Raw genomic sequence first — 25,947 nt, 5'->3', positions numbered from 1 at the left:
TGGAACAAGCACTTAGAGCCACTCGCTGGAACCCCACAAGCTAGCAATAGACACCTGTGTCCCACCTTTGAAAGTTCTATTTTGTGTGTTCTGCCTTTTTATTCCTTGCTGCTTTTAACTTTATTTTTCCCCAGTTGATCACCAAGGGTACCACAGGTCTTAAAGGATCCTACCCCTGGCACTTTCTAAGCTAAAGAAACACTTTTCCATTCAACATTGGCATTTTTAAAACCATTAGAACTTCTGGTTACACAAATTAGGTTTACTAAGCATTCTTTTTAAAAGAAACTATTTTCAAGAGATAATATTTTACTGTTACATTGACTTATAGTGCATGTGATCCCCAAAAATGTTTTAAATATTCAATTCTTCAAGTAATTACCACATATCAATCTTCTATAAGGCATCAAGCTAGACATGATGAGGGGAAAAGAACAATGATCACTTTCACTTTTCAGGAACTCACTTACACAGCCCTACGGGTCACCGGTACACAATTTACTGATACTCAGTTATGCTATCAAGAAAAATATTCCAGAATAATTTCAATTATTAAAATCTACATCCACAGGAAGAGAGATGTCTGAAATAAACCACCCAAAGAAAGGGGAAACTTAGGTAAACTTGTGTCAGAAGATGACAGTTATTAAGGTCACTCCATTTGTACAAGAAAGGGCAAAAGGAACACCACCTTCACCAAAAACAAACAAAAATAAACAAGAAGTAGCTTAAAATTAATAGCAAGCAGCACCTTATAAAATTACTTAAGAGATGGAAAGACACGTATAAAAAGGGAAATGGGCTTTGCCGTGGAATTGGGATAATGGTTTATGGACCAATTGTATATTTTGGGGAGACTCACATCTCCTTTTGTTTCCCCACTAATTGACAGAAAGATAAGCCAGCCACACTGGATTACTCCCTTCTCTGCCACCAAAACACTGGGCAAAAGTAGGCAGCCTGTTCAAGGTTGAGAGTAGCTTTGTCTACACTGATACTACATAATCTGTTAGTTTCAAGCCATGTTAAGGCCATGAACTGGAAAATACTGTATCTTGTCAATTACCAGCTAGGACATGTTTAACATGATGAATACGATATATGGGATGATTCATTACAGTGTAAATAGCCACTTAATCCTGAGGAATTTTTTACCAAAACTATATGGGTTATGTTTGCTCTGTGAAGTAGATGCATTAAGTAACTATATCCTCTTCTCCACAATGCTCATGTTGTTCATTTTGTTAAAAGTATTGTGCAATGAAGAGCAGCAATATAATCATCACAAAAGTTCATTTTAAAAGAAAATATTAGCCGGGTGCAGTGGCTCATGCCTGTAATCCTAGCACTCTGGAAGTCCAAGGCAGGTAGATTTCTTGAGTTCAGGAGTTTGAGACTAGCCTGAAGAAGAACAAGACCCCCATCTCTAAAAAAATGGCTGGGCATTGTCCTGCAGTTCCAACTTCTTGGGAGGCTGAGGCAAGAGAAGCACTTGAACCCAAGAGTTAGAGGTTGTTGTGAGCTGTGTCGCCATAGCACTCTATCCAGGGCGATAAAGTGAGACTCTGTCTCAAAAAAAAAAAAAAAAAAAAAGAAAGGAAAATACTATCTACTTTTTACAAATTGAAATAATAGCAAAATATTAAGCAGAGTCATTTGTATCAAGGAAGGCATCACAATCCTGTCATTTGGGAAATGAATTTAAGCTTTTCGCCGTACACGATTGAAAGCTATGACTAATTCAGTACCTATGGTAAAAATTTTAATATATTCTGAGGCTTACAACATTGACCATGTTATAACCCAGGGTGAAGTTGACATATTTCATGGGTTTTAATACATGTCAAACAATGTTCACGGCTTGAATATCCATGAGGGCAAATCTGAGACAGAGGAATTAAGTTAGTTTAGTTAAAGAGATCTGGTTTCCTTTGTGGCATTGAAGCTGCTGGTAAAATGGTACCCATAAGTTATAATTCTAGGAAAAAACTATCAGCTGGGATTTTTATTTGCTTTGTTTTGCTGGTTCTCCACAGTCATGGAGAGTGGGTGGTCCACTGGTGACAACTTTTAATGGAAAGACGCTCTCACTCTGCGGCCCTTCAGTGGCTGTGGTGGACGGTGATTGCTCAACAAAAAAGCTGCTTCTTCCCCCTCAGCAGTCTGCAAGAGACCGCGGAATTGGGCCAGCTGTTAAAGAAAAGAGAATGGTTAGTTTCCGCATAGACATTCACACCAATTTTAATGAATTACCTTGTATAAAAAAATTTAGAAACATAGTGTTAGGTCTATAACCAGGAACTTAAAATAATGCAATGAAAAGTTTCTGTTATGGGTCACATATAATGAAGCAACTATTTGCTAAATTCTCATCACTGTATAAACACAAATAGTTTCAAAAATTAAGGATATGATCATTCTTTATTTTGAAGATCAAAGTAGTAGGAGGAAACATTGAGAATGTGCTTTAAAGAGTATATATCTAGAAATCAAAGATTGTTTTTCAGTCTATAAACACTCCCCCACACACACACCCTTATGCCTAACATGTTTTATTATAAAAATGGGCTCAATTACATATGCTGTTTTGAAAACTAATAATTTTCACTTAGTGTATATTCTGAGCACCTTTACGTGCCAATAAATATCAATCTAAATCACTATTTAATTACAGAAAAGTCTTCTATCATAAGTATATTTTATAAATTTTTAATAATTCCTTGGTGATTTAATATTATTTGTTAAGATTTAGCACAGGTCTATGGTAGTAACATGAAAATGGAAAAATTACCTGAATAATTCTATCTTCTCAAAAACTTTCACCAAAAATATATTGTCAATTAAGACAACTTAGGGATGCTTTTAGTTTTGTTTTCATGAGGGCAATTATTAGTAATGAGACCCTCCATTCTCTAAACTTTGATAATCACTTAATCTGAGAGTCCAGCAAATTCAGACGAAGACACATCATTTGGGTTTCCATCATCATCATTTACCCAAGACCTAAAATATTTCTTGTACTGTACTAACCAGAATGGGAGGCAGAGGACAGAGAGGGCCTTTATAACAAATGGGCAACAGTTTATAACCAGCTTTATGGAGATAGGATCATCCATCATATACAAGCAAAAATGTATTTCCACAAGTGATATTTTGAGGGGTCTTTTAAAAGAGTACAGATATGGGAAGGAGACAAGTATTTACAACTTACTTGTGTTTCGTTAGACCAGATCATTATAGCTAAAACCAGATGAGACTTCAAAGACCCAGCTCTGGTGAAGTCAAGCAGCAGAGGTTAATAAAATCTAACCTCTGAGAGCACAGGGAAGACACCAGCCTTCCACAGATCATGATAATCCAGCTCTGTCTGTGGTGGCCATGCAGAAATCCTGAGTCCCAAATTAGAGCTCTGGTTCACAGGTCTCAACAAGCACAACTTGCCTCCCCAGTCGTACCACTGATTCCTTGAAAAACTGGGCTTTACTTTCCTTCCACACCCTGCTTCTCTCATTCAACCCCTCTGGAAACTGATCATGGTTCCCTGCCTCCACAGCATTTGGCCTCACCAGACTAGAACTGCACATAACTTTACAGATTTCTTCAATCAGCCTGCTGGCTTGGGTAGGAGTCCCTAAACCTGCAAGGATGCCTCATCAAGCCCTTCTCTTTATGACTTTGTGCCTCCCAACTATCTGATTCAGCTAGGTTGACCCCACACCTCCAGTCCCCTCACAGATTTCTCTTGGCTCTGGTGTCCACCACCACTGCACAGGGCTTGATATGCACATCCCTGCCTGGCCCCCACCACCCTCTCATGTGGTCCCCAGCTTTGTCCAGGCAGAAAACCTGCCCCTTTGTCCCTAAAGCCAACTCAGCACCTATAGGCCGCTGATACAGTGTGCCTAGTTCAGCTTTGAGGCTGAGGTCCATATGACCTGTTTTGCTGGTTTCCTTGGCTAGTTTCCTTAAAATACTAAAATTTTAATTTCCTTGTGTAGTAACCCCAGCATCTGAAATATTCTTTTCCAACGGCTCTGTAAACAGCTTTATATCACTCTTATGCTCAAACATCTTTAATTTGTACTCCACTGTTGCCAAATTGAGTAATAATAATCTTTTTCTTATGGAACATAACAGGCTAAAAGCACAGTGCTGAGTGCTTTATATCACATTATCTCATTTAATCCCCCAATGACCCTATCAATAATATACAATTTTCCCATTTTACAGATGAGAAACTTGAAGGATAGTTAGGAGATTTCAATAAATAAGCCATCAAGCCAATAAGCCATGTACTAACCACCGAACATACTGTATCTTAACTTGTTTTCTGTTTTCCCCATTTTCCCCTAATCTCTTTTTATTTACATTTTTTATGAAAACAGTCAAACATATGCAAAGACAGAAGGAGAGCATAATAAACCACCATGAATCCTTCACCCTTTGACAACCAACACACAGCCAATTTTTCATCCATACCCCACCCCACCCCACTCTGCAAGTGAGTTCCTATCTCTTCAGTTTTTAGCCTGGGAGCTGAGTATAGTCTATAAGGTGCACAGGCTGCATAGAGCACAATTCTCTTGCGAGGAAAAAGTCAGAGAGAGAAACTCCCTATTCTCAATCCAAATCTCCAACTGACATGTGAACCATGTATCCATGGAACAGACTCTATGCAGACAAGCTGAACTGAGACCAGAGCTCTAGTACGAAAAAAAGAATTTGTAGTTCAAGCCCAGTTAAGAAAATTACCTGCTAAAACAAAAGAAACAATACTCATCAGGGGAAAATAACAGAATCCAGAACTTAATGTTCATATCATCCAGAATATAAAAAAATAAAAAATTATTCAACTATTCAATGTATAAAGAACAAGAAAATAGAGCAATGAAAAAATAATCACCAGAATCTGACCTAAGATGAACTGGATGCTAGAACCTTACAAAGATTTTAAAGTGGATATTATAACTGCTTGGGGGTTATAGAAAGTTAAATAAAGAATCTTTTTAATGCATAAGAAATGTTAGCAGAGTATTGAGAAGTCTCAGCAAAGAAAATAATAATAATAAAGAACCAAATAGAAATTTTAGAACTAAAAGCATAGTTGTTCTTTTTGTTTGTTTGTTTTTCTTAATTTATTTCAGGTTAATGTGAGGGTACAAGCAACCAGGTCAAAATATTTAGTTCTGCTAGGTAGAGTTCGTCTTATGGTTATGTCCGACACACAAAAGGTGTGCCAACCACTGGTCACCCTGTGCCCATCCAGTGAGAGCACCCCAACTCCCTCCCCAGCTCTCGTTACCTCTCCCCCAACTTGAATTGAAATGAGTTTTTCTCCTATTGGGCATGCCCTGGATCATTTACTGCCTTCCTATTAGTATTGAATACATTGGATATTTGCTTTTCCACTCTTATGATACTTTACTAAGAAGAATGTGTTTCAACTCCACCCAGGATATTACAAAAGATATGAAGTCACCATCTTTTTTTATGGTTGAAAAGCATAGTTTCTAAAATAATAAATTTACTAGATAGACTTAGCCAAATTGACATAACAGAAGAAAGAGCAAATAAACTTGCATAAACATCAATAAAAATTATCCACGGTAAAGAGCAGAGATTTAAAGAGAGGTTTTTTGTTTTGTTGTTTTCTTGTTTTGTTTTTTGAGACAGAGTCTCATTTTGTTGCCCTTGATAGAGTGCTGTGATGTCACAGCTCACAGCAACCTCAAACTCTTGGGCTCAAGTGATACTCTTGCCTCACTCTCACAAATACCTGGGACTACAGCTACCACAACACCCAGCTATTTTTTAGAGATGAGGTCTTGCACTTGCTCAGACTGGTCTCAAATTCCTGAGTTGAGGTGACCCAGCTGCCTCGGCCTCCCAGAGTGCTAGAATTACAGGCATGAGCCACCGTTCCCAGCCATAAAGAGTTTTTTAAAGAGTAGAGCCTCAGAGACCTGATAGATAATATGAAGAAGTCTGATGTTTGTGTAACTGGAATAGCAGAAGGAAAGGAGAGAAACAAAAATTAACTCAAAAGTAATCAAAGATTTCAGCTAATTATTTAAAGTAGGAAAAAAAAACATTGTGACTTATTGATAAAAATTTCTTAAATACTATACCAAAAGCACAAACTTTAAAATGTATAATAAATTTATAAAGTAGCCTTCATTAAGATTAAGCACTTTTGCTTTTGAAAAGACATAGATAGACAGCAATAACAAAAACATATACTGAGAGAAAACTTCTACAAAACATATATCTGAGAAAAATCTTTTATCCAGACTATATGAATAAACTGAATAGTGAAAAGATAGATAACCCAATTTAAAAATGAAGAAATGATTTCAACAGATACTTTATAGAAGAAGATATATACATAGCCAATATACATAAGAAAAATATTCAAAATCGCTAGTGATCAGATAAATGCAAGTTAAAATCACACATACCAACTAGAATAGCTCAAGTTAGAAAAACTGAAAATACCAAATGCTGGTGGGAATATACAGCAACTAAAAATTGCATACATTGCTGTGGGAATGCAAGATGGTATAGCCACTTTAGAAAATAATATGATAGTGCCTTATAAAATTAAATATGCACAGCCTAATAATTCTAGTCTTAGGCATGGGCCCAAGATAGATGAAAATGTATCCACACACAAGTGTCTAAATTACTCCTGATATCCAAATAAGGATCGCTATTATTTATAATAGCCAAAAACTGAAGGCAACCCAAATGTCCATCAATTGCTGAATAATAATAATAATAATGATGATAATATTGATATCATGGAATATTACTCAGTAATAAAAATAAATGAAATGAGTAAATCTTAAAAACATTATGCTAAGCAAAAGAAGTCAAACACAAAAATCTATGTGTCATATAATTCATTTAAATAAAATTCTAGAAAAGCCAAAATTCTGGTGACTTGTTGTCAGTGGTTGCCTGGGGCTATGATGGGGAAGGGGAAAGAATGCAAAAGGGCACAAGAGAAGCTTTTTGGCTAAACTAAATCATCTATTCCACGTCTTGCTTGTGGTACTTGTTGCATGGTTATGTATAATCACTGAAAACAGCAACTGCACATTTAAAACTTGTGAATGTTATTGTAGGCAAATGATATTGTAATAAAAAAAAAAAGGGAATTTTTTTAAAGGAAAAAAGAATCAAAGCCAAGCACTTTACACACTGAATTTTAGCAGTTGAGTAAGCAAACTTAAGTGATGTAGGATAATCCAAAAAGACTTGATAAGAAAAATTAATTTTTCCAAGAAAATGACAAATCTGTTATCAAAAGTCCCAGAAGGCTGAGCACAGTGACTCACGCCTGTGATCCCAGCACTTTGGGAGGTGGGAGCTAGAGAATGGTTCAGGCCAGGAGTAAGAAATCAGCCTGAACAACACAGCAAGACTGTTGTCTCTGTAAAAAACAGAAAACTGAGGCAGGCGTGGGGGTGCACACCAATAGTTCCAGTTTACTTGTGAGGTTGTGGCAGGAGAATTGCTTGAGCCCAGGAATTTGAGGTTGTAGTGAGCTGTGATGATGCCACTGCAACTCTAGTCCAGGTAACAGAGTTACCTGCCTCAACAAAACAAAGGAAAATAAAAAAGTATCAGAAAGCAGTACATCTACCTGCTCAATGCCATGGAATTAAATCAAGAATTTAGTCCTCAGTGAGTGACTCTGAGAAAGAAAAATGGATTAAATAAATAAAATGAAAATATTTGGTTTTCCCCTTAGGTCAAACATTGACGTGGCAAGAAACAGTAGTAGAAAACCTTAAAAAAAAATTGGCTCCTACTCATTAAAAAGAGTATTTATTCATCACAGCTAGTGACATTATATGATGGAACTGGAAAGTAAACACAAACGTTGTTTCTAAGTGACTAAAAGAGCTGCCAAATTTTAGATCGAAAATTATCTTTTGGAAAGTACTTCTTTAAATCAGTGGTATAAAGACATTTTCATTTTACTTTATATGAAAGAGCAACTGAATAATTTTATCAACTGGCTCATGTTTTTTAAGTAAACCTTATATTTTCAAAGAATTTTAAAGCAATGATACTACAAATATTTCCCACATACCCCATACTCAATTCCCATTATTATTAACATCTTCTCCTAATATAGTACCTTTTTACATGATTAATGAATTAATATTAATAATTTTATCATTAATGAAAGTCCTTCCTTGATGCAGATTTCCTTGCTCTAACCTAAAGTCTTTCTCTGTTCTGAGACCCCATCCAGGGAATGTTACACTAAGTGATCACTAAACGACGCCTTCATCATTTCTTGATGATGACAGGTCTTCAGACTTGTCTTGTTTTTGATGACCTTGACAGTTTTGAAGACCTTGGCAGGACTGCTCAGGTATTTTGTATACTGTCCCTCAATGAAGCTTTGTCTGATGTTTTTCTCATGGTTAAACTCAGATTAGATTTTTAAAATATCTATTGCTTTATGCCTTAGCAATTAAAACCACCACAATACCATGTCATAATAATTTGAATTACTACCTAAATAAGTTCTTCAATCTGGTTAAAAGTTAAAATGACTGAAAGTATTCCTGCTCCAGTGGAATTAATTTAATACTTTAGTATGAATTAATAATCATACTATAGCTCTAAAACCCAGCTATCATTTTATATACTCTACTGCATAAAAGACACATTGATAATATTAATTCATTGAGCCTCAAATAAGATATGGAAGTGAATTCACAGCTAGGCTGCTATAAACTTGCAGGGAGTTATTTTTAACAAAATTAACTTTATTCTTTTTAAGGAATTAAAGTATATATTTTGATATCTTCTCCCCCAAATCACTGGTAGATTGGGAAAAAAACCAAAAGAAGTTGTTTTTCAAGTAACTTTGAGAAATAAAGGTATTCTTGAAATAGGAGGGAAAAGATGATCCCCTTATTGTTGATGTTATAATTTGTTAGTCCTTAATATTAACTAGTTTAAATTAAGGAAGAGTAAACAGCTTAGCATGTGAAGGGGAGAGAAATGAACTCCCTCAGTAAAGCCTCTGAATCAGGCAGGTCACTTTTAACATGATAATGATAGAAAAAACTCACAGGAATTTTCATGCTTTTATAAAATGTTTTAGTATGTATGAATCAGGTTATGATTTGTCTTTAATCCCAAAACAAAGTCAATGAAGAAAAGAACCCAACATAAAGTTGGATGTGTTTAACATCCCAAGAGGAGATGTACCTAGTCTGATGAGGGGGAGTAGAGAAACAGCTAGACAGGTAAGCCCAGGATAAAAGCACTTTATAAACTATAAAAATTCCTAGACTGTGTTTATGGTAAGATATTGCAGCATTTAATTAAAAAAGGACAACAAAAATCAAAACCAAAACCCAAAATAAAATCCACTGAGAAGTAAACATCCCGGAACACACAGCATACACCTGTCAGATTAGTCAGCTGGATGGGTCAGAGCTCTAGGCAGAATTTCCAGGCATTAAAGACAGGATATCCTGAGTCTAGCAGACTCCTGGCTGACCATGGGAGCTCTGTAAGCATTTAACCGAAAAATGAGTGTGTAAATGTCTCTGCAAGAAGAGCATAGATGGCTACTCAACAGCCTCTCAGTAAATGTTTACAAATTCTCCAGGCAGCTGCATTAAAGGTTTTGCATTAAACAAAACCACAAGGTCAACAACTTCTCTTCCTTTCCCTTCCTTCGCCCTCCCCTACTTCTTTTTTTTTTAATTGTAGTAAGAACACTTAACATGAGATCTATCCTCTTAACAGGTTTTCGAGTGCACAATGTGACCTTTTCTTAAACTTAGCAGGCACACATTTCTTAGGGCACCACACCCATCACCGTTCTCAAGATTCATTTTTGCAATCTGTGGGAGAAGCAGGTGTGGAGACTGGGATCAGATAGGACAATGTTGCCTCCTGTGAGTAGCCTCTCTCCTGATTTTCTTGTTTGTATCCCAGTCTGTTTATATCCCAGACCAAACAAAAGAAAACAAATGTAAACAATTCTAGCCCTTAAATTGATGCTTCACTTTCATCAGTGTTACTGTAAACATTACGTTTCTGAGAAGTGGGAAAGAAACAGTTTAATCATAGAAGGTCAAACAGGAAAGGGACATAAATTTCCCCTAGTCCAACTACTCTTCTAATGACAGGCTTAGGAGTATGGCAGAAAGTAAGGGCAGGGTTTAAAAATAAAGATTCAGCCAGTTTCCTCAGAGTGAATCAAGATTGATCTGGAAGAGGAGAGCTTCCATACCTGTTGAGAGCTGATGTTTATAGGTTGTTTTAAAATGATCCAAGTGACACTCTCGAGAAGAGGTGGAACTGTAAGAGAACCAGGATATGTCCAGTAGTCCCGGGATGGTGGAAGCAGAAATAATGGGTCAAAATTTGTAAATCGGGTTTGTTTACCCTGGGCAAACAAAGAGAATTTCCGCAAATTAAAATGTGGATAGCTTTACACAAACCTCAAAACACATCCATCCAATAAAATAATATGGAATTAGGTAATATCCTCCTTTAGTATCTAAAAGAAGTATTTATCTACACCTTAAAGATTTTAGGCAAAGTAGAACATGATACAGATTTATTCAAGAAGCAAGAGATTTGGTGGTCTTTAAAATGCATTACAATTAAGGATTTAATTTTGCATAGATTTATTAGTGATTATTTATTTATTTGTGAGACAGAGTCTCATTATGTCACCCTCGGTAGAGTGCTGTGGCGTCACAGCTCACAGCATCCTCAAACTCTTGGCCTTAAGCAGTTCTCTTGCCTCAGCCTCCCAAGTAACTGAGACTACAAGTGCCCCCAACAATACCCAGCTGCTTTTTTGTTGCAGTTGTCGTTGTTGTTTAGCAGTCCCAGGCCGGGTTCAAACCTGCCAGCCCTGGTGTATGTGGCCGGTGCCCTAACCACTGAGCTATAGGTGCTGAGCGTGTGATTACTTTAGATAATTTAAAATCCTTTAATAATGTTTAAAAGATAAGTGATAAAAAGTTACTTTTGCTTTTTTGGTCAAGAATATTGTAAACTTGCTTCAAAATAAGCAGCATATGCTATATCTAAGGTCTAAGCCCCAAAAAGAAAGATAAGAGAATTCAGGAGAGAACAAAGAAATATGCTGATCATTAGAAAATAATAATAAATTTTACCTTTTCTTTAATGGCGTCCAAAATATCAGTAATCTTTTGCAGTTTGGAATTATGTTCACCAATCTAAAAACATGAAATTTTAAAAGAAATGTTTACTGTGATAGATCAAGTCCAAATCACTCCATTTCAGTCACTATTTTTAAAAACCTAAGCCAGCACAGAACATACAGTGACTGTTCTAAAACAAAGCTTCTCTTTTACCTGCTGGCCTTATCAAGCCAGAAGAATCTGAACAACAAGATAATATTACAGGGCTTCTGTACTGAACTTTCAGGATGGTTCTAAAACTAGTAGTAACCACTTCAAATTTTTTCAGCTTTATGAAAGTTTAAGAAATAGGTTAACTTGAGAGAAACTTGATTAGGACACGCTAACAAAATATCTGCACGATGAAGCCATCTGTGGCATTCAGACCCTAGATCCAATCTGACTAGGATGACATCAAAATATGAGAGGAAAACATTTCCTCCTTGCAGTCTAAATGATTTGAGGTCCCATTAGGGGTCTTCTCTGTCTGAAGGTTTTAAACCCTTCAGGATGAAGGTGTAGTTTGTTGCCACACCTGAATCCTGCTGCCACAATCAGACTTGGAGGGCAAAGGCAAAGAACTGCTGCCATCCATGGGACTCTCTCCATGTGCTCTCCTCACCTCAGCTCTGCAAGTAATCACCTTACATGCAGAGAATGTGGTGTGGCAACGGTGCACACCCTGCAGGAATGCAGTGGCAGTGGGAGTTGACAGCCCCAACCTGTCCCAGGTATGATGACAATGCTTGTCTGACCACATGTGAATATTAGAAAGGGAAATACAACAAATATTTTTAAATTGGTCAGTATATCAGGAACAACATGTCATTGTGATCAGACAAGTGCCTTAAGAATCAGGAACTTGAACATTATTCAGTCCTACATCTCTAAATAGTCTGTAATTGAGAACAGCCCAGAATAAACTTCCTTTTTAGGGACTCACCTGTTATTTTTGCTGCTATTTCAAAAGGAAAAATAAACTTAGAATTAGTTTACTATTTAAAAATAGTGGAATGTCTTCTCCATGACTGAAACTCTCTGTCCAACTTGGCTGATTATGAAATCAATAGACTCTCACCCGTAAAAATACTCCCAAGACAGCTAGTCCATCTGGCTCATGAGCTGCCTCGACAAAGCTGGGGTATTTGTCTGAATTCCAATGGACAACATGGAGCTGAAAGGGAGATACACAAGATGGCTTCAATGTTTCTTTAAACATCTTGAAAACCATAAATGCACATAAAACATTTATGCAGATGTTCTGGTGCTGTGCATTCATATAGATACATATAATGCATTCTTCACAAGAACCTCAGACAGAATCTTCCTATTTACTTTTGTCCAAAACCTAAACAGTAACTAAGTCTGTTGGGCACTATCTTAAAAACTATTTAGAATGCCCTAAGGGTCCTTCCCAGCTCTTCTGGCCCAAACAAACTCCCACCATTGCTTCCAAGTAACATGGGGCTCATCTATGTCTTCCATAGTTAGGACCACAGTGGAGCAGCCTATCATCAGATCTCAGAGGGCAACAGAGTCCACTGAAAGGGCCTTAGCTTACAGCTGGGTGGAGAGGTCAACCTCCTGCACAGTACATCTCAGCCACAATCCCACTGTCAAGGACACTGTGGCCGTTCCTGACACTGCCCAGTTAGATATTTATCACTACAGTTAAAGATCTGTTATGGCTTGAAAATGCAAATTCTCCCCATGAGCAACATTTTAAGCAATGTTCACACTTTTTTTTTTAGTTTTAATAGCCTAGCTAGTTAGCCTAACTAGTTTTGACTAGTTTTAATAGCCATATCATAATTGAATACATTTATGGGGCACAATGTAATGCTTGAATATACGTTTACAATGTGGAATGATTCAAAAGCTAATTAACGTAGCCATTACCTCACTTGCTTATCATTTTTTAAACTTTGACTACCTTCTATGACTATGTTTAGATCCTTTTTAGAAAGCAAGTTTTAATGAGGAAAAAGAGAATTTGGGGTCTAGGGATCAGAATCTGAGGAAGACATGGGCAATTGGTGCTACGGTGGAGGGGTAAAAGGAAAGAAGGAAAGAGTTGAAGGGACCTGGAATTCTAGAAAACATACTTTACCTACTTCTCAAGTCTATCTTCATGCAAGGATCCTTAAGCAAAACCCAAAGTGTTCTATATATACTGCCATTGTAAACAATGCAGGACACTAAACACATAAACAAATGTGAAAGACAGTAACAAAAAAGGGAGCAGAAAACCACTTTTGGAGAGTCTTTGGTCCTAATTAAGGGAAGGACCAACAGAGATAGAAACCAAAGGGCACTGTGACAAACCCAAAAGATTGATTTATGATCATGAGCAGTGAAGGCCAGGCCATGCTGTCCAAGGACCTGATATGAGGGACCAACTTCAGATAAGATCTTCTAACGAATCCCCTTGGTACATCAGCAATGAAACACTTATGGGGGCCTCCACTCCCAAATCACCCTTTCAGCTGACTGTTACAGAGAGAATTTAGTATATTCAAACTTGAGTTTTTAATCTCATTCTTTAAATCTACTCTACCAGGCAACTAATATGAGAGGATTTCTGAACACATAAGAATAAACATAAACAGTCAACTATAAAACCATAAAACAGTGTACTGTCTACAATAAATCAAGGAAGATTGTGAGATATCCAGACAGAAAAGATAAAAGCACATTCCTGTAGAGCCAGATTCCAAGGTGGTGTGAGATAGTTGGGGAAGGAAAGAACCCTGAAAACAGTGGATGATGAAACAACATGAGACAGATGATGTTACACTGTCCAGGAAGGGCTGACAAGGATGTTAAAGTTGTTTTAAGTGGCCTTGTGCCAATGCATCAGCTCACATATTAAGAGATAGAAAGATGTGAAGTGACTTCTTTTAGGATCACAACCATAACAGGTTAGAAAATCAATGTGTTAAATAGAGATAAATACGCGCACGCGTGCACACACACACACACATCCTATATGTGGCCATCTTCTGCTAATTAAAAAATATAATGACTATTTAAAATATGATAGAAAAGTACAAGAAGAAAGTATTTTTGTTTCTCCACCAAGTCCTCCTCTCTCCCACATACCTTGCTTCACTGGTGGCAACACCTTCACAGAGGAACTGATATCATTTTTATTAGCATTTGTATTTGAATGACTACTTAAAAAAACAAAATTGCAAGCTCACATTTCCTGACTAACAACAGTAGTGATTTGAAGCTGAATAACAAGAAGTGGTAGCCACTGTAACTGGATTCTTTTCTGCCGGAAAATAATTTCTAAATAATAATTTTATGCAACTTTTGAGTTTTAAAATGCATATTAGTGGTATGTAAACTATACTGCCAAGCACTATGCCAAAAACCCATTATGCATGCTGAAATCACAGTTTCATGGTTAACCACAGATTTAAAATGCTTATTAAATATTCTGTACAAACTGTGATCAGATAAAGTCCAAACATAGAGTAGATGATTAGCCCAGTTTTTTTAGATGCATAACTTTGGGGATACAATTTTTTATGATTTAGATTACTTTGATTTATGTCTGTAATGTCACAAATCATATAGGCCCAAAATAGAATTTTCATATTATGCAGCTTTAAATGATTTTTTCTTCCTTTTGTTTATTTTCTTTTTAAAAATTTTATAAGGAAACATAACTTGGTAATAATCATGACCTCACCACAAAAGTGGTTGAAAAACCCCTTAGAATCATTTCTAGAGCTGAGGACAAAGGGATTCTTCTGAACCTGAAACCTACAAATGACTTCCGAATGCCACTGTCTCCAGCCCTGACCTCTTCTTTAAACTCCAGGTTTGTATCCAACAGCCTGCCTAACATGAGCATAGAATGCCTACCAGGCACCTCAAACTTAACAGGTCTTAAACAGAAAGTTAACTCCCTTTTGAAACCTGCTCCTTCCTGGCTTCTCGCATTTCAGTACAGTCAGCCTCCAGCTCGCTCAAGACAAAGCCTTAAGATTGTTTCTAGACTTTTTTTTTTCCTTCCTTCAGTCACAACATCCTTTTCATCCACAATTTCCACTGACTTTACCTCTCTAATGTATCAAGGATCTTTTCAGCTCTCCTCCTCTCCGCGACCCCCACAGTCAAAATTACCATCATTGCTCACTTCAACTCTTCCATAACTTTTTAATTTATCTCCCTGTTTAAACGTTTACCCAACGATAGTCCCCTGTCCACACAGCAGCCAGATGTATTTTATAAAACAAAGAGCAGAGTATGTCATTCCCCTGCTCAAAACCTTCTAATGCCTTCTTCTTACTACATTAAACTCACGATGCTCACCCTGCCTCACAACACTCAGCGTGGTGTAGCCTCTGGCTGCCTCTGAGACACAGCTTGTGACTTTTCCTTTCTCTTTAATTCCAATGCTATATAGGCCAATGTCTTCCTCTTCGTGAATATGCCAACCTCATTCCCATGTCAGAGCATATGTACGTGCTTATCCCCACTTTCTAGAAAGCTCTCTAAACTTTCTCACGGTGCTCCCTTCCTATCATCCAATCTCAATTCTACTGTCATCTCAAAGAGGTCTTTCCTAACCACTCAAGTCACTCGACCAGATCACACGGCATTATTCTCATCAAAGAACTCACCACAGACCATGTATTTATTTATTGATTGTACACGTCTCCCACCCAACAACCCTGAGGTTTGACTCAGACTTTCTTTTTCTCTATCAGCATGTCCCATCTCGAAACCAGAAACATGGACTCCTGCCCTTGCTCACCTTCAGACCTAATAGATCAACAAACCCTCTGGAGCTGCCACTTCCAGTCAGAAAGCCCTCCACCTGCACCATCCAGGGGTGTGCAACCTATTTTCTTTTCTGCCACACATTGGAAGAATAAGAGTTGCCTTGGGTGACACATTAAGTACATAGACACTAAGGAAAACTAATGAGCAAAAAGGTCCATGCATACTTTTTGTGACATCCAACACCACAGATTAGCAAAAAAAAAAATCCTCATAGAATCAGCACGGGGACATCCCTTATCACCTGGGACCTCCTCAAAAGCTCTGCTTAGCCACTCCTGCTTCAACCCAACCTATTCTCAAACTGGAACTTGAATGATATTTTTGAAATGCAAATATGACCACTTCCCAACTCAAAGCCATTCGATGGCCTCCTATTGCACTTAGAATTCTTCATAATCCTTACCAAGTCTTACCTCAGTAACACTCAGGCACTTCTCAGCCTCTCTGACTCTGACTCTGACAACTCTCCCCTTCCTTCTCCAGGCTCTGATCATACAGGTCATTCAGTTTTTCAAACACAGGAGGCTCCTTACCAACCCAAGTCCTCATACATGATTCTTTGCAAAACCACTGACGGCTCCCTTCCCCTCATCCTTCAGATTACCTGTTAAAGGCCTCTTAAAGGGAAGTATTCTCAGACTCCACATGTGGGTGAGGCTGCATATTTCCATGTATCCCTTCAGGATAAGCATGGGTACAGTGTGTAAAGATAGGGGATGTGGTTGGCTCTCAAAGAATACTTACAGAGTGAATGAATGAATGAATATATGAAGCAGTGAAACAACCAACAGCCTTAGATGCATGTTAAAGAACAGTATAAAATTCAAGTCAAATCTTTATCCACAAGGCCTTATTTACAAAGACAGACCATCAGGTCAGGACTCTTAAGCCTCTGATATCTGTCAGGATATGAGGACCCTTTCAAGAAACTACTTGCCAACTGTCAATAAACCTCTCTGAAAAGAACATACTATACCATATATCAAAAGTACAAGGTGTACCCACAAAGCAATGTAGTCAATTTCCCTGAGATGAAAAAAAAAATTAGAGACCAGGGATCCAAAGCATCCAACAACTCATCTCCAGGGTACTTTAGGACAATTTGTTAAATTTAGAACATAAAAGTTTAGAAACCAAACATGAAAATTATTCAGCAGATACCTAAACTGAGACATCCTACAGAGTCAGGAGGCCCCCACTTTCTCCATTCTTAGTATCTTTTGTCCATCGCCATAGAACATTGTGTGTGTACATTTTAATCCTCTACCCTGAGGACAGAGGCACTTGCTTCTAACAAAAGTGAGTTAGTTGGAGAAAAGTTTTGGATGACAGCCTCAAATAACAGATACACATGTTAATGCAAGAGTGAAATCGTAAGTTAGTTGTTGGCTAGATCTCTCTAAATGGCAAAGCGCTACAGGGACATCCGAACCACATTCAGTAATCACGAGAAGATGAAGAAAAACTGTGTTTGCCTGGCAACATTGCTTTGTCTTGCCTGGGTGAGTCAGAAGCTAAATTATTTCCACTTGAATATTTGATTGAGTCATACAATGGTTCACTTTCATCTCAAGGTAAAGTTGGGTGTGAGTAATATTTAATCATACTAAAACTTGAAGCATATTACACTTTGCTCTTTAGCCAGAGGATTAGAAAAAATAGAGTATTATTAATGAATATAATTATAAAGAAAAAGGAATACAAGTCAATGAATGCTTTATTGTGTTATGCTTTACCAATGACCTGAATAATTAACCAAGAGTCTATTTTATCCCTGTAAATGTAGAGGTAACGTAGAGTTTAGGAGAGTTAGTACCTTTATATTTTTCTTAAGTGCAATTTTACCAGTTGCTTTCACCTATTAATGTATATTTGTATCTGGCCCAAATATGAACACAGTTGGACTGAAAACAAATGTTTCTTTCTCTCCCTTCTCACTGGCCTTTCAGGAGAGACAACAGATATGTAGAAAGAATTTGTCATCTGATAGCAGACAGACCTAGGCTTGAACCTACCCAGGGCTTGCTAGGTGAATAAATTACTCAAAACTCTTTAATGTCCAGTTTACTTATTTCTAAACTAGAAATAGAAATAAGTAAACATATAATCTTAAACTCTCAGGGTTGGTTTAATGCTTAAAAGGGCAATATTTTAAACTCTTGTATTTATAAATTCTCATATTGAATAAATAAAGCGATTTCAGACACTGGGATACCTCATTGGCTTGGGATGTATTTGGGGTCAAAAGTGTTGTTCCCTAAACCCCTTTAGTCTCACCACACAGGAAAACCCTGAATCAGAGATGCGTCTAATATACTTACCTCTGCAGGGTATCTCACTCCATCCACCACATGCTCAGAGCCATGGTCATCAGTGGACCCCCAATGAAGGTGAAACTGTCGTAACCTGTAGCTTCCAGCCAGAGGGCCCCCACATAGAACTAAACACCAATACGTTTTAAATTGTTCGGAGGAAAAAAATATTAACACAATATTAATGCTGTTGCAACAAAAAAGACAATAATTTGCCTAAGGCACACCTCTTCTCTTCTAGATTATACAGGGATGTCCAACCTTTTCTTTTCCTGCCACACATTGGAAAACTAAGAATCATCTTGGGCCATCCATTAAATACACAAACACTAACAAAAACTGATTAGCAAATAGAAGGTCCCTGCATACTTTCTGTAGATATCTGATACCACAGATAAGCAAGTAAAGCCCTTACAAATTCATGTGCAAGTTAGACACCACTGCGTGTAGAAAGAAAGCTCCAGACTGCTATTTGTAGCCGAACTCATTTCTTCCTTGCTCAGTTTGACTCAGATGAAGCTGAATAGCTCTGATTAAGAGTTGCTGCCGTTAATCAGCAGACTTGGGTGCAAACCCAGCTTAGCCATTAAATTATGTGATCTTTCAAAAACTCACTTAAGCTACTCTGCTTAAAGGGCTTCCGCTTCCGTTTCTGTGTCTGTGTTTGTCTATTCTTAATTAGAATATTGGGCTGGATGGGCGGCGCCTGTGGCTCAGTGAGTAGGGCGCCGGCCCCATATGCCCAGGGTGGTGGGTTCAAACCCAGCCCCGGCCAAACTGCAACAACAACAAAAAAATAGCAGGGCGTTGTGGCGGGCGCCTGTAGTCCCAGCTGCTCGGGAGGCTGAGGCCAGAGAATCGCGTAAGCCCAAGAGTTAGAGTTTGCTGTGAGCCGTGTGACGCCACGGCACTCTACCCGAGGGCGGTAGAGTGAGACTCTGTCTCTACAAAAAAAAAATAAAATAAAATAAAAAAAATTGAGGTCAGAGCCTGTGGCTCAAAGAATATTGGGCTGGATGATCCTTAACTTCAAAAATTCTCAAAACTGCCAAGGAAAAAATTGTGAGGATATATAATAAAAATTTTTTGGAAATTCAATGGTTGGGACCTCCTTCAGATTTATTTAGAACCAGATTTCATTACAGTAAGTTTAGATCTAATAGCTATTTCTAAAGCACTCTATAAAATGAAGGATAAAAGAGAGCCACTTAGATCCAACACTAAGGCTTGCTTATTTGCTACTCGGTTAAAAACCCGGTAATTTTACAGTTTCTTATCCCACTGGGCAATGTTCATGAGAGCAAAGACTGTTTGAGATGTACAATAAATATATGATTAATGGACGAATCAAATGAGACAAATATTTGATTTGTCTTTATACAAATATCTTCAAGATAATTTACAGATAAATTAATTTGCAAGGCACACTTTGCTGGGCACAGTGGCTGTGCCTCTAATCCAGGCGTCCTCAAACTGTGGCCCGTGGGCCATGAAGCAGTGTGAATCATATTTGTTCCCGTTTTGTTTTTTACTTCAAAATAAGATATGTGCAGTGTGCATAGGAATTTGTTCATAGTTTTTCTTTTTTTAAACTACAGGCCAGCCCTCCAACGGTCTAAGGAACAGTGAATTGGCCCCCTGTTTAAAAAGTTTGAGGACACCTGGTCTAATCCTAACAAACATTCTGGGAGCCAAGGCAGGTGGATTGCTTGAGCTCAGAAGTTCAAAACCAGCTTGAGGAAGAGTGAGACCCCATTGCTATTAAAAATAGAAAAACTAGCTAGACATTGTGGCAGGCGCCTGCAGTCCCAGCTACTGGGGAGGCTCAGGAAAGAGGATTGCTTGAGTCCAAGAGTCTGAGGTTGCTGTGAGCTATGACACCATGGCACTCTATTGAGGGTGACAAAGTGAGACTGTTTCAAAAAAAGAAAATTAAATAAATAAATGAAAGGCACATTTCCATGACACCATAATCTGTATATGTTACATAGTCTGTATAGGTTACAGATGAAATGGCATTCCACTTGAAAAGACATCAATGGCTCTATTGTCTATTCTTTTTGCTTGCTGTTACATCATAAAAACTGAGCCGAACCATAAAGTCCATTCCTTCAAAGAAAAAAAGCAGATTAGAGATCTTGAGCAATCAATGTGAAAGTGACTTTGGGAAAAGGTGCAAGCAAGCTGGTTCCGAAAAAAGAAAGTGACATTAAAAAACACACATTATGGCTCAGCGCCTGTGGCTCCAACGGCTTAGGCGCCAGCCACATACACCTGAACTGGCAGGCCAAACAATGATGGCTGCAACCAAAAAATAGCCAGGCGTTATGGCGGGTGCCTATAGTCCCAGCTACTTGGAAGGCAGAGGCAGGAGAATCGCTTGAGCCCAGGAGTTGGAGGTTGCTGTAAGCTGTGATGCCACAGCACTCTACCCAGCGCAACAGCTTGAGGCTCTGTCTCAAAAAAAAAAAAAAAAAAAAAAACATTGTTAGAGAAACATCCAAGAATAATGGCCGATCTCTGGAAAGTCTGCTCAGAGTCCAGGGTTAAAAGCAAGACGATCATAGCTCTAAGCAACTAGGACTGCCCTACACTTTACATACTTGAACTCCACATTTGAATCTTTCAATTGAAATATTCAACCTGGGATTATTATCAGCCAATGTCTCATTGTGGAGAAGACCATTTTCTTGGGGCACTCGTCTTCTAAAGAAATAAAAGGTGAAAAAGTAAATCAAAATATCAAGATTTATTTATTACTGACTTTTTGATAGTCTGTAAAACAGCTAAACTATGTATAAAATGAATAATGGTAGTAAAAATTATTGTTAATAAAAATAATAAAGTGTCCTCAATTGTCAAATTATTCATCTTACTTTACAACTTAGATAAGAAGTAAATAAATATTATTGTCTTCATTTAATGTTAAAAAATAAATAATCATTTCTTCAAAATCATACTTGGATATATAGTCTATTTACACTTTCATTTAGAATTTAGTTTTTAAAACTCTATTCTAAATAATACACATTCATATAAGAGGTCTCCAGAAATTAAGAAACCAGAGTTACACACCAGAAAAGTTAAGGAAAAAAATATATATTTTAGTAAAAGAGTCCATACTATTGGCTATAATACTGCAATGACCAACAATATCATGAAACTTGAAACGTATGCTTTCTCTATTGAATTTGACTTTTAACTGGTAATTTGTTAACCTTGCTCATTTTCCTAAACTACACTGTAGTTAGCTGCCTTGAATGATAAGTTGGCAAAAAGATCAGAAAAAAAATTACCCCACGAGGATATAAGCGTTTTCTTTTCTCCTTCCTTCCTTCCTTCCTTCCTCCCACCTTCCTTTCCTTCCTTTCCTCCCTCTCTCCCTTACCTCCCTCCCTTCCTTCCTTTTTTTTTTTTTGAGACAGAGTCTCACTCTGTCACCCTAGGTAGAGTGTCATGGAGTCATCATAGCTCATAGCAACCTCAAACTCCTGGACTCAAGAGATCCTCTTGCCTCAGCCTCCCAAGTAGCTGGGACTATAGGTGCCTGCCACAAACCCTGGCTAGTTTTTCTGTTTTTAATAGAGGCGGGGTCTTGCTCTACTCAGGATGGTCTTGAACTCCTGAGCTCAAGCAACCCACCCTTCTCAGCCTCCCAGAGTGCTAGGTTTACAGGCATGAGCCACTTCTCCCAGCCAGATATAAACCTCAAACTCCTGGACTCAAGAGATCCTCTTGCCTCAGCCTCCCAAGTAGCTGGAACTATAGGTGCCTGCCACAAACCCTGGCTAGTTTTTCTGTTTTTAATAGAGGCGGGGTCTTGCTCTACTCAGGATGGTCTTGAACTCCTGAGCTCAAGCAACCCACCCTTCTCAGCCTCCCAGAGTGCTAGGTTTACAGGCATGAGCCACTTCTCCCAGCCAGATATAAACCTCTTTAAGATGGACAATGTCAAAAAAAAAAAGACACACTGTCTTGGTCACCTCTATCTTCAGTGTCTAGGACAGTGACTGCATCAATTAATCTCACTAAGACAAAATAAAAGACCTGACCTGGAAAAGTACTCCTCTGCACACTTCAGTTTGTTACCTGGGAATCACTTAAGAGTATATTCTTAGGACTAGGGAACCTGATGAAAGCCATGGCTTTAGCACTGTATGGTAAACTGGTTCTCTGAAGTAAAGCTGAATGAACCTGCAGTTGGCATGGAATCCAGGGAAAGAAAGGCTGAAGAGCACAAACCTGCTGGGATCATATCATGAGAGAAAAAGAAAGAGATCTAAGGACATGGCTCTCCTAATCTCTGGAGCCAGGAGAGACTTCCTTATGTCTGCTAATTTTGCTCAGAGTAAATCCACATCAAGCTATTTTCTTCTCATTCATTCATTCAGCAATTATAAAGAGCGTACTTTGGGACAGAAACTATTGAATGCTAAGTGATGAGCAAGGTTGTCCTCCTCAAGAAACTTAGTCTGGTAAAGGAAACAGATAATTATACTAAAGTTTTAAATATGTAATTGTTATGTTGTTGTAGACTACCAATTCATTTTCCTGGATACCTTGGCTCTTGGGGGGATTACACACCTAAGGTATGCCCACACTCTTTATCTTTTTATGTTTATTTTTGTTTTTTTAAATTTAAGATTTTGTGAATGATAACTAAGAAATTGACAATTTCTAGAGATGAAAATTTTAAAACAAGAGTGAATCCATCAAATTAGTGCTGTCCCTAGCAGGACTTTACAGCAAGAAGACAACTTTCTTCCTTTTGACATCTTTTAAAAATTTCAGACTGGGGCTGGGTGCGATGGCTCACACCTGTAAGTAATCTCGGCACTTGTAGGTAGGAGGCCAAGACAGATGGATTGCTGGAGCTCAGGAGTTCCAGACCAGCCTGAGCCAGTGTGAGACTCCATCTCTAAAAATAGCCAGGTGTTGTGGTGGGCGCCTTGAGAGGCTGAGGCAAAGAGGATAGCTTGAGCCTAGGAGTTTGAGGTTGCTGTGAGCTATGATGACACCCAGTGACACAGCACTCAACCCCAGGGTGACAGAATGAGACTTTGTCTAGAGAATAAAAATAAAATAATTATTTCAGCACACATATCTCCTGCACAAAAAGAACACAGACCATTATTATTATCATGATGATTAGTTAGGAATAATAGTTATTTAGTGCTTAATATATGCCAGGAACTATCTTATTTCTCAGAAGGAAAAATTAGTGTCATAGCCTTTAAAAATTAAGGGTTCAAACAATGAATAATGTTTAACTATTTATGTATTAAAAGCTAAATATTAATTGGTTTATGGTGATTTGGGGGGACTTGTATGCTCATGTACCTTCGTGCCATATCATGGTATTTTCCATGTCCTTCCATCATACCAACAAAATTTCTTTTTGTAACTTAAACACTTTCACTGAGTTCCTACTATGTGCCAGGCACCATGCTAGGTAGACCTAACACACAGCTATTGCCTTTAGGGAGTCTTTAGCAAGACAGAGAAAGACACTTGCTGGCAATTACAACCTGGAAAGTTCTAGGATGGGACAGGTCCAGGAGGGAGCCCTGGGAGTCTCAGCAAGGGCGGCAGGGCCAGTCAGGTGAGGTTCCCAAAGAGGTAAGATCATGTCTGAGTCCAGAAAGACCAGTAGCCAGGGTGACAACAGCCTTGTCTTTTCTCATCAGATGACTATTTCCTCTATATACTACAGCCAATGTGAATTCTTTGGAGAGATTTTCACATCCACCTGGTCCCTTTTTTTAAGGACTACCAAAATTCTGCTGGTGGTTCCTGAAAGATTAACTATGGGATATGATGTACCCTGCCAAACAAGCCCTGCAAGGACCCTGAGGGAGATTTCATGCCTATACCTTATTGATTGGTGGAATTTAGAGGTAATTTTGGTCACGAGTAGTTACTTTTCAAAATGGAAACTTTTATCAAAATTAGTGTTTCAGTATAAGACATATTTTTGTGTTTTTTATAGTTTACCAAAAAAAAAAGAAGGAAAAGAAAAAAAAATCTAGCAACATCTAATTTTGTTTAATGATGGTGGTTTCTACTTTTTTTTTTCTTTGTGACAGAGTCTCACTCAGTAACTCTGGATAGATTGCCATGGCCTAATAGCTCACAACAACCTCAAACTCTTGGGCTAAAGTGATCCCTTTGCCTCAGCCTCCCAAGTAGCTGAGACTATAGGCACCCCCCACAATGCCCGGTTAGTCTTTCTATTTTTAGTAGAGACAAGGTCTCTTGCTCAGGCTGGTCTGGAACTCCTGAACTCAGGCAATCCACTGGCCTAGGATTACAGGCTTAAAGCACCATGCCCAGCCAGTTTCTACTTTTTAATTGATTTAATCCACAAAGTTACCATGAGACCATCTCTTTTGCTTTATCTTTTTTTTTTTTTTTCTTCTGACAGTCTCGAGCTATCACCCTGGGTATAGTGCCATGGCATTGCAGCTCACAGCAACCTCAAACTCTCGGGCTTAAGTGATTCTCCTGACATAGCCTCCCAAGTAGCTGGGACTACAGACACCCACCACAACACCCAGCTATTTTTTTTTTGTTGCTGCAGTTCTCATCGTTGTTTTTTAGCTGGCCCAGGCCTCAGTGTATATGGCCGGCATCCTACCCACTGAGCTACAGGCGTGGGCCCTTTTTGCTTTATCTTGAAAAAAAAAATAAGAATAAGAATCATGACCCATATTTATACAGCTTCTGTCTCAAAGGAGTACAAAGTACTCTATGGGAATTTTCAATTAATCTTGGTAATTTCACTGTGATCTAGATAAAAACAAGACCTTTTTAAGGAAAAGAACACACACTACTGACCACAGACAAAAGTGTCAAATCTGGAAAAAAAAAACTGGCTTCATGATTAACCCAAGGTAGAGAGAAAATGAGAGGAAGAGAGAGAGTTGAATTGTTATGGAGCAAATTAGAAAATCACTAAGGGTACCTATATTTATAAAGAAAAGACAAAGTTTCAGATGAAGTACAATCTAATAATTACTTATCCTATAATAAAGAATTGGTACCCTCACTTTTTTATGTTTGAGATATTATAAATGGTGTACAAACTACAATTATGGGTGGCATAAATTTTACATTAAGAAGTCTTGGGCTATGCTCGCTTCGGCAGCACATATACTAAAATTGGAACGATACAGAGAAGATTAGCATGGCCCCTGTGCAAGGATGACATGCAAATTCGTGAAGCGGTCCATATTTAAAAAAAGAAATCTTGGGCTACTTTTATAATATGCTCATTACATTAATCACATCTATTAACATGGATTCAAAAAACTGAGAGCTTGAAAGAAATAAAATTAATTGTATATGAAAAGCCAGATCTCTCTTTCTTCATCTCCCCAAAATGTTGAAAATACCAAGGGTTAAATTTTCTGTGTTCATTTTTTACAATGCTTTATGAAGATGCATCACTTACATAAATTTGACAAATATAAGGAAGTAATTTGTGTGGGATCACAAATTTCACTAACAGTAAAATTATAAATAAATAAAGGATGTTACTACTACACTAAATCTGAACTTAATGAGTAAGTGAAAACTTTTGTCTAATTAAGGACTTTTTAAATTTAACTATATTTTTTCATTAATAGAGCAAATAC

The 25,947-nt window shown here is 37.9% G+C and overlaps 1 protein-coding gene and 1 non-coding gene across 3 annotated transcripts in view; one reads left to right on the top strand and one right to left on the bottom strand.

Moving 5' to 3' along the window:
• Positions 1–1,745: 1,745 nt before the first annotated feature.
• CA13 (carbonic anhydrase 13) overlaps positions 1,746–25,947 on the bottom strand; it is a 30,696-nt gene continuing 6,494 nt past the window's right edge. The window contains exons 3-8 of one of the 2 annotated variants that reach the window (XM_053559022.1): positions 20,954–21,016; positions 18,320–18,438; positions 12,277–12,372; positions 11,172–11,234; positions 10,274–10,429; positions 1,746–2,190 (exon numbers count right to left, since the gene is read on the bottom strand). In XM_053559022.1, coding sequence (XP_053414997.1) covers positions 2,071–2,190; positions 10,274–10,429; positions 11,172–11,234; positions 12,277–12,372; positions 18,320–18,438; positions 20,954–21,016 — 617 coding nt within the window. In that variant the 3' untranslated portion in view covers positions 1,746–2,070. The remainder of the gene's footprint in view (positions 2,191–10,273; positions 10,430–11,171; positions 11,235–12,276; positions 12,373–18,319; positions 18,439–20,953; positions 21,017–25,947) is intronic. The other variant, XM_053559023.1, reaches the window with a different exon arrangement.
• LOC128564084 (U6 spliceosomal RNA) lies at positions 25,442–25,548 on the top strand. The gene has a single exon (XR_008373972.1). It is a non-coding gene; the product is annotated as a U6 spliceosomal RNA (small nuclear RNA).

The sequence above is a fragment of the Nycticebus coucang genome, chromosome 13, assembly GCF_027406575.1.
Source record: "Nycticebus coucang isolate mNycCou1 chromosome 13, mNycCou1.pri, whole genome shotgun sequence".
Lineage (NCBI taxonomy): Eukaryota > Metazoa > Chordata > Mammalia > Primates > Lorisidae > Nycticebus > Nycticebus coucang.
The sequence above is the reverse complement of the archived record's forward strand: the minus strand, read 5'-3'. Positions and strand labels throughout refer to the sequence as shown.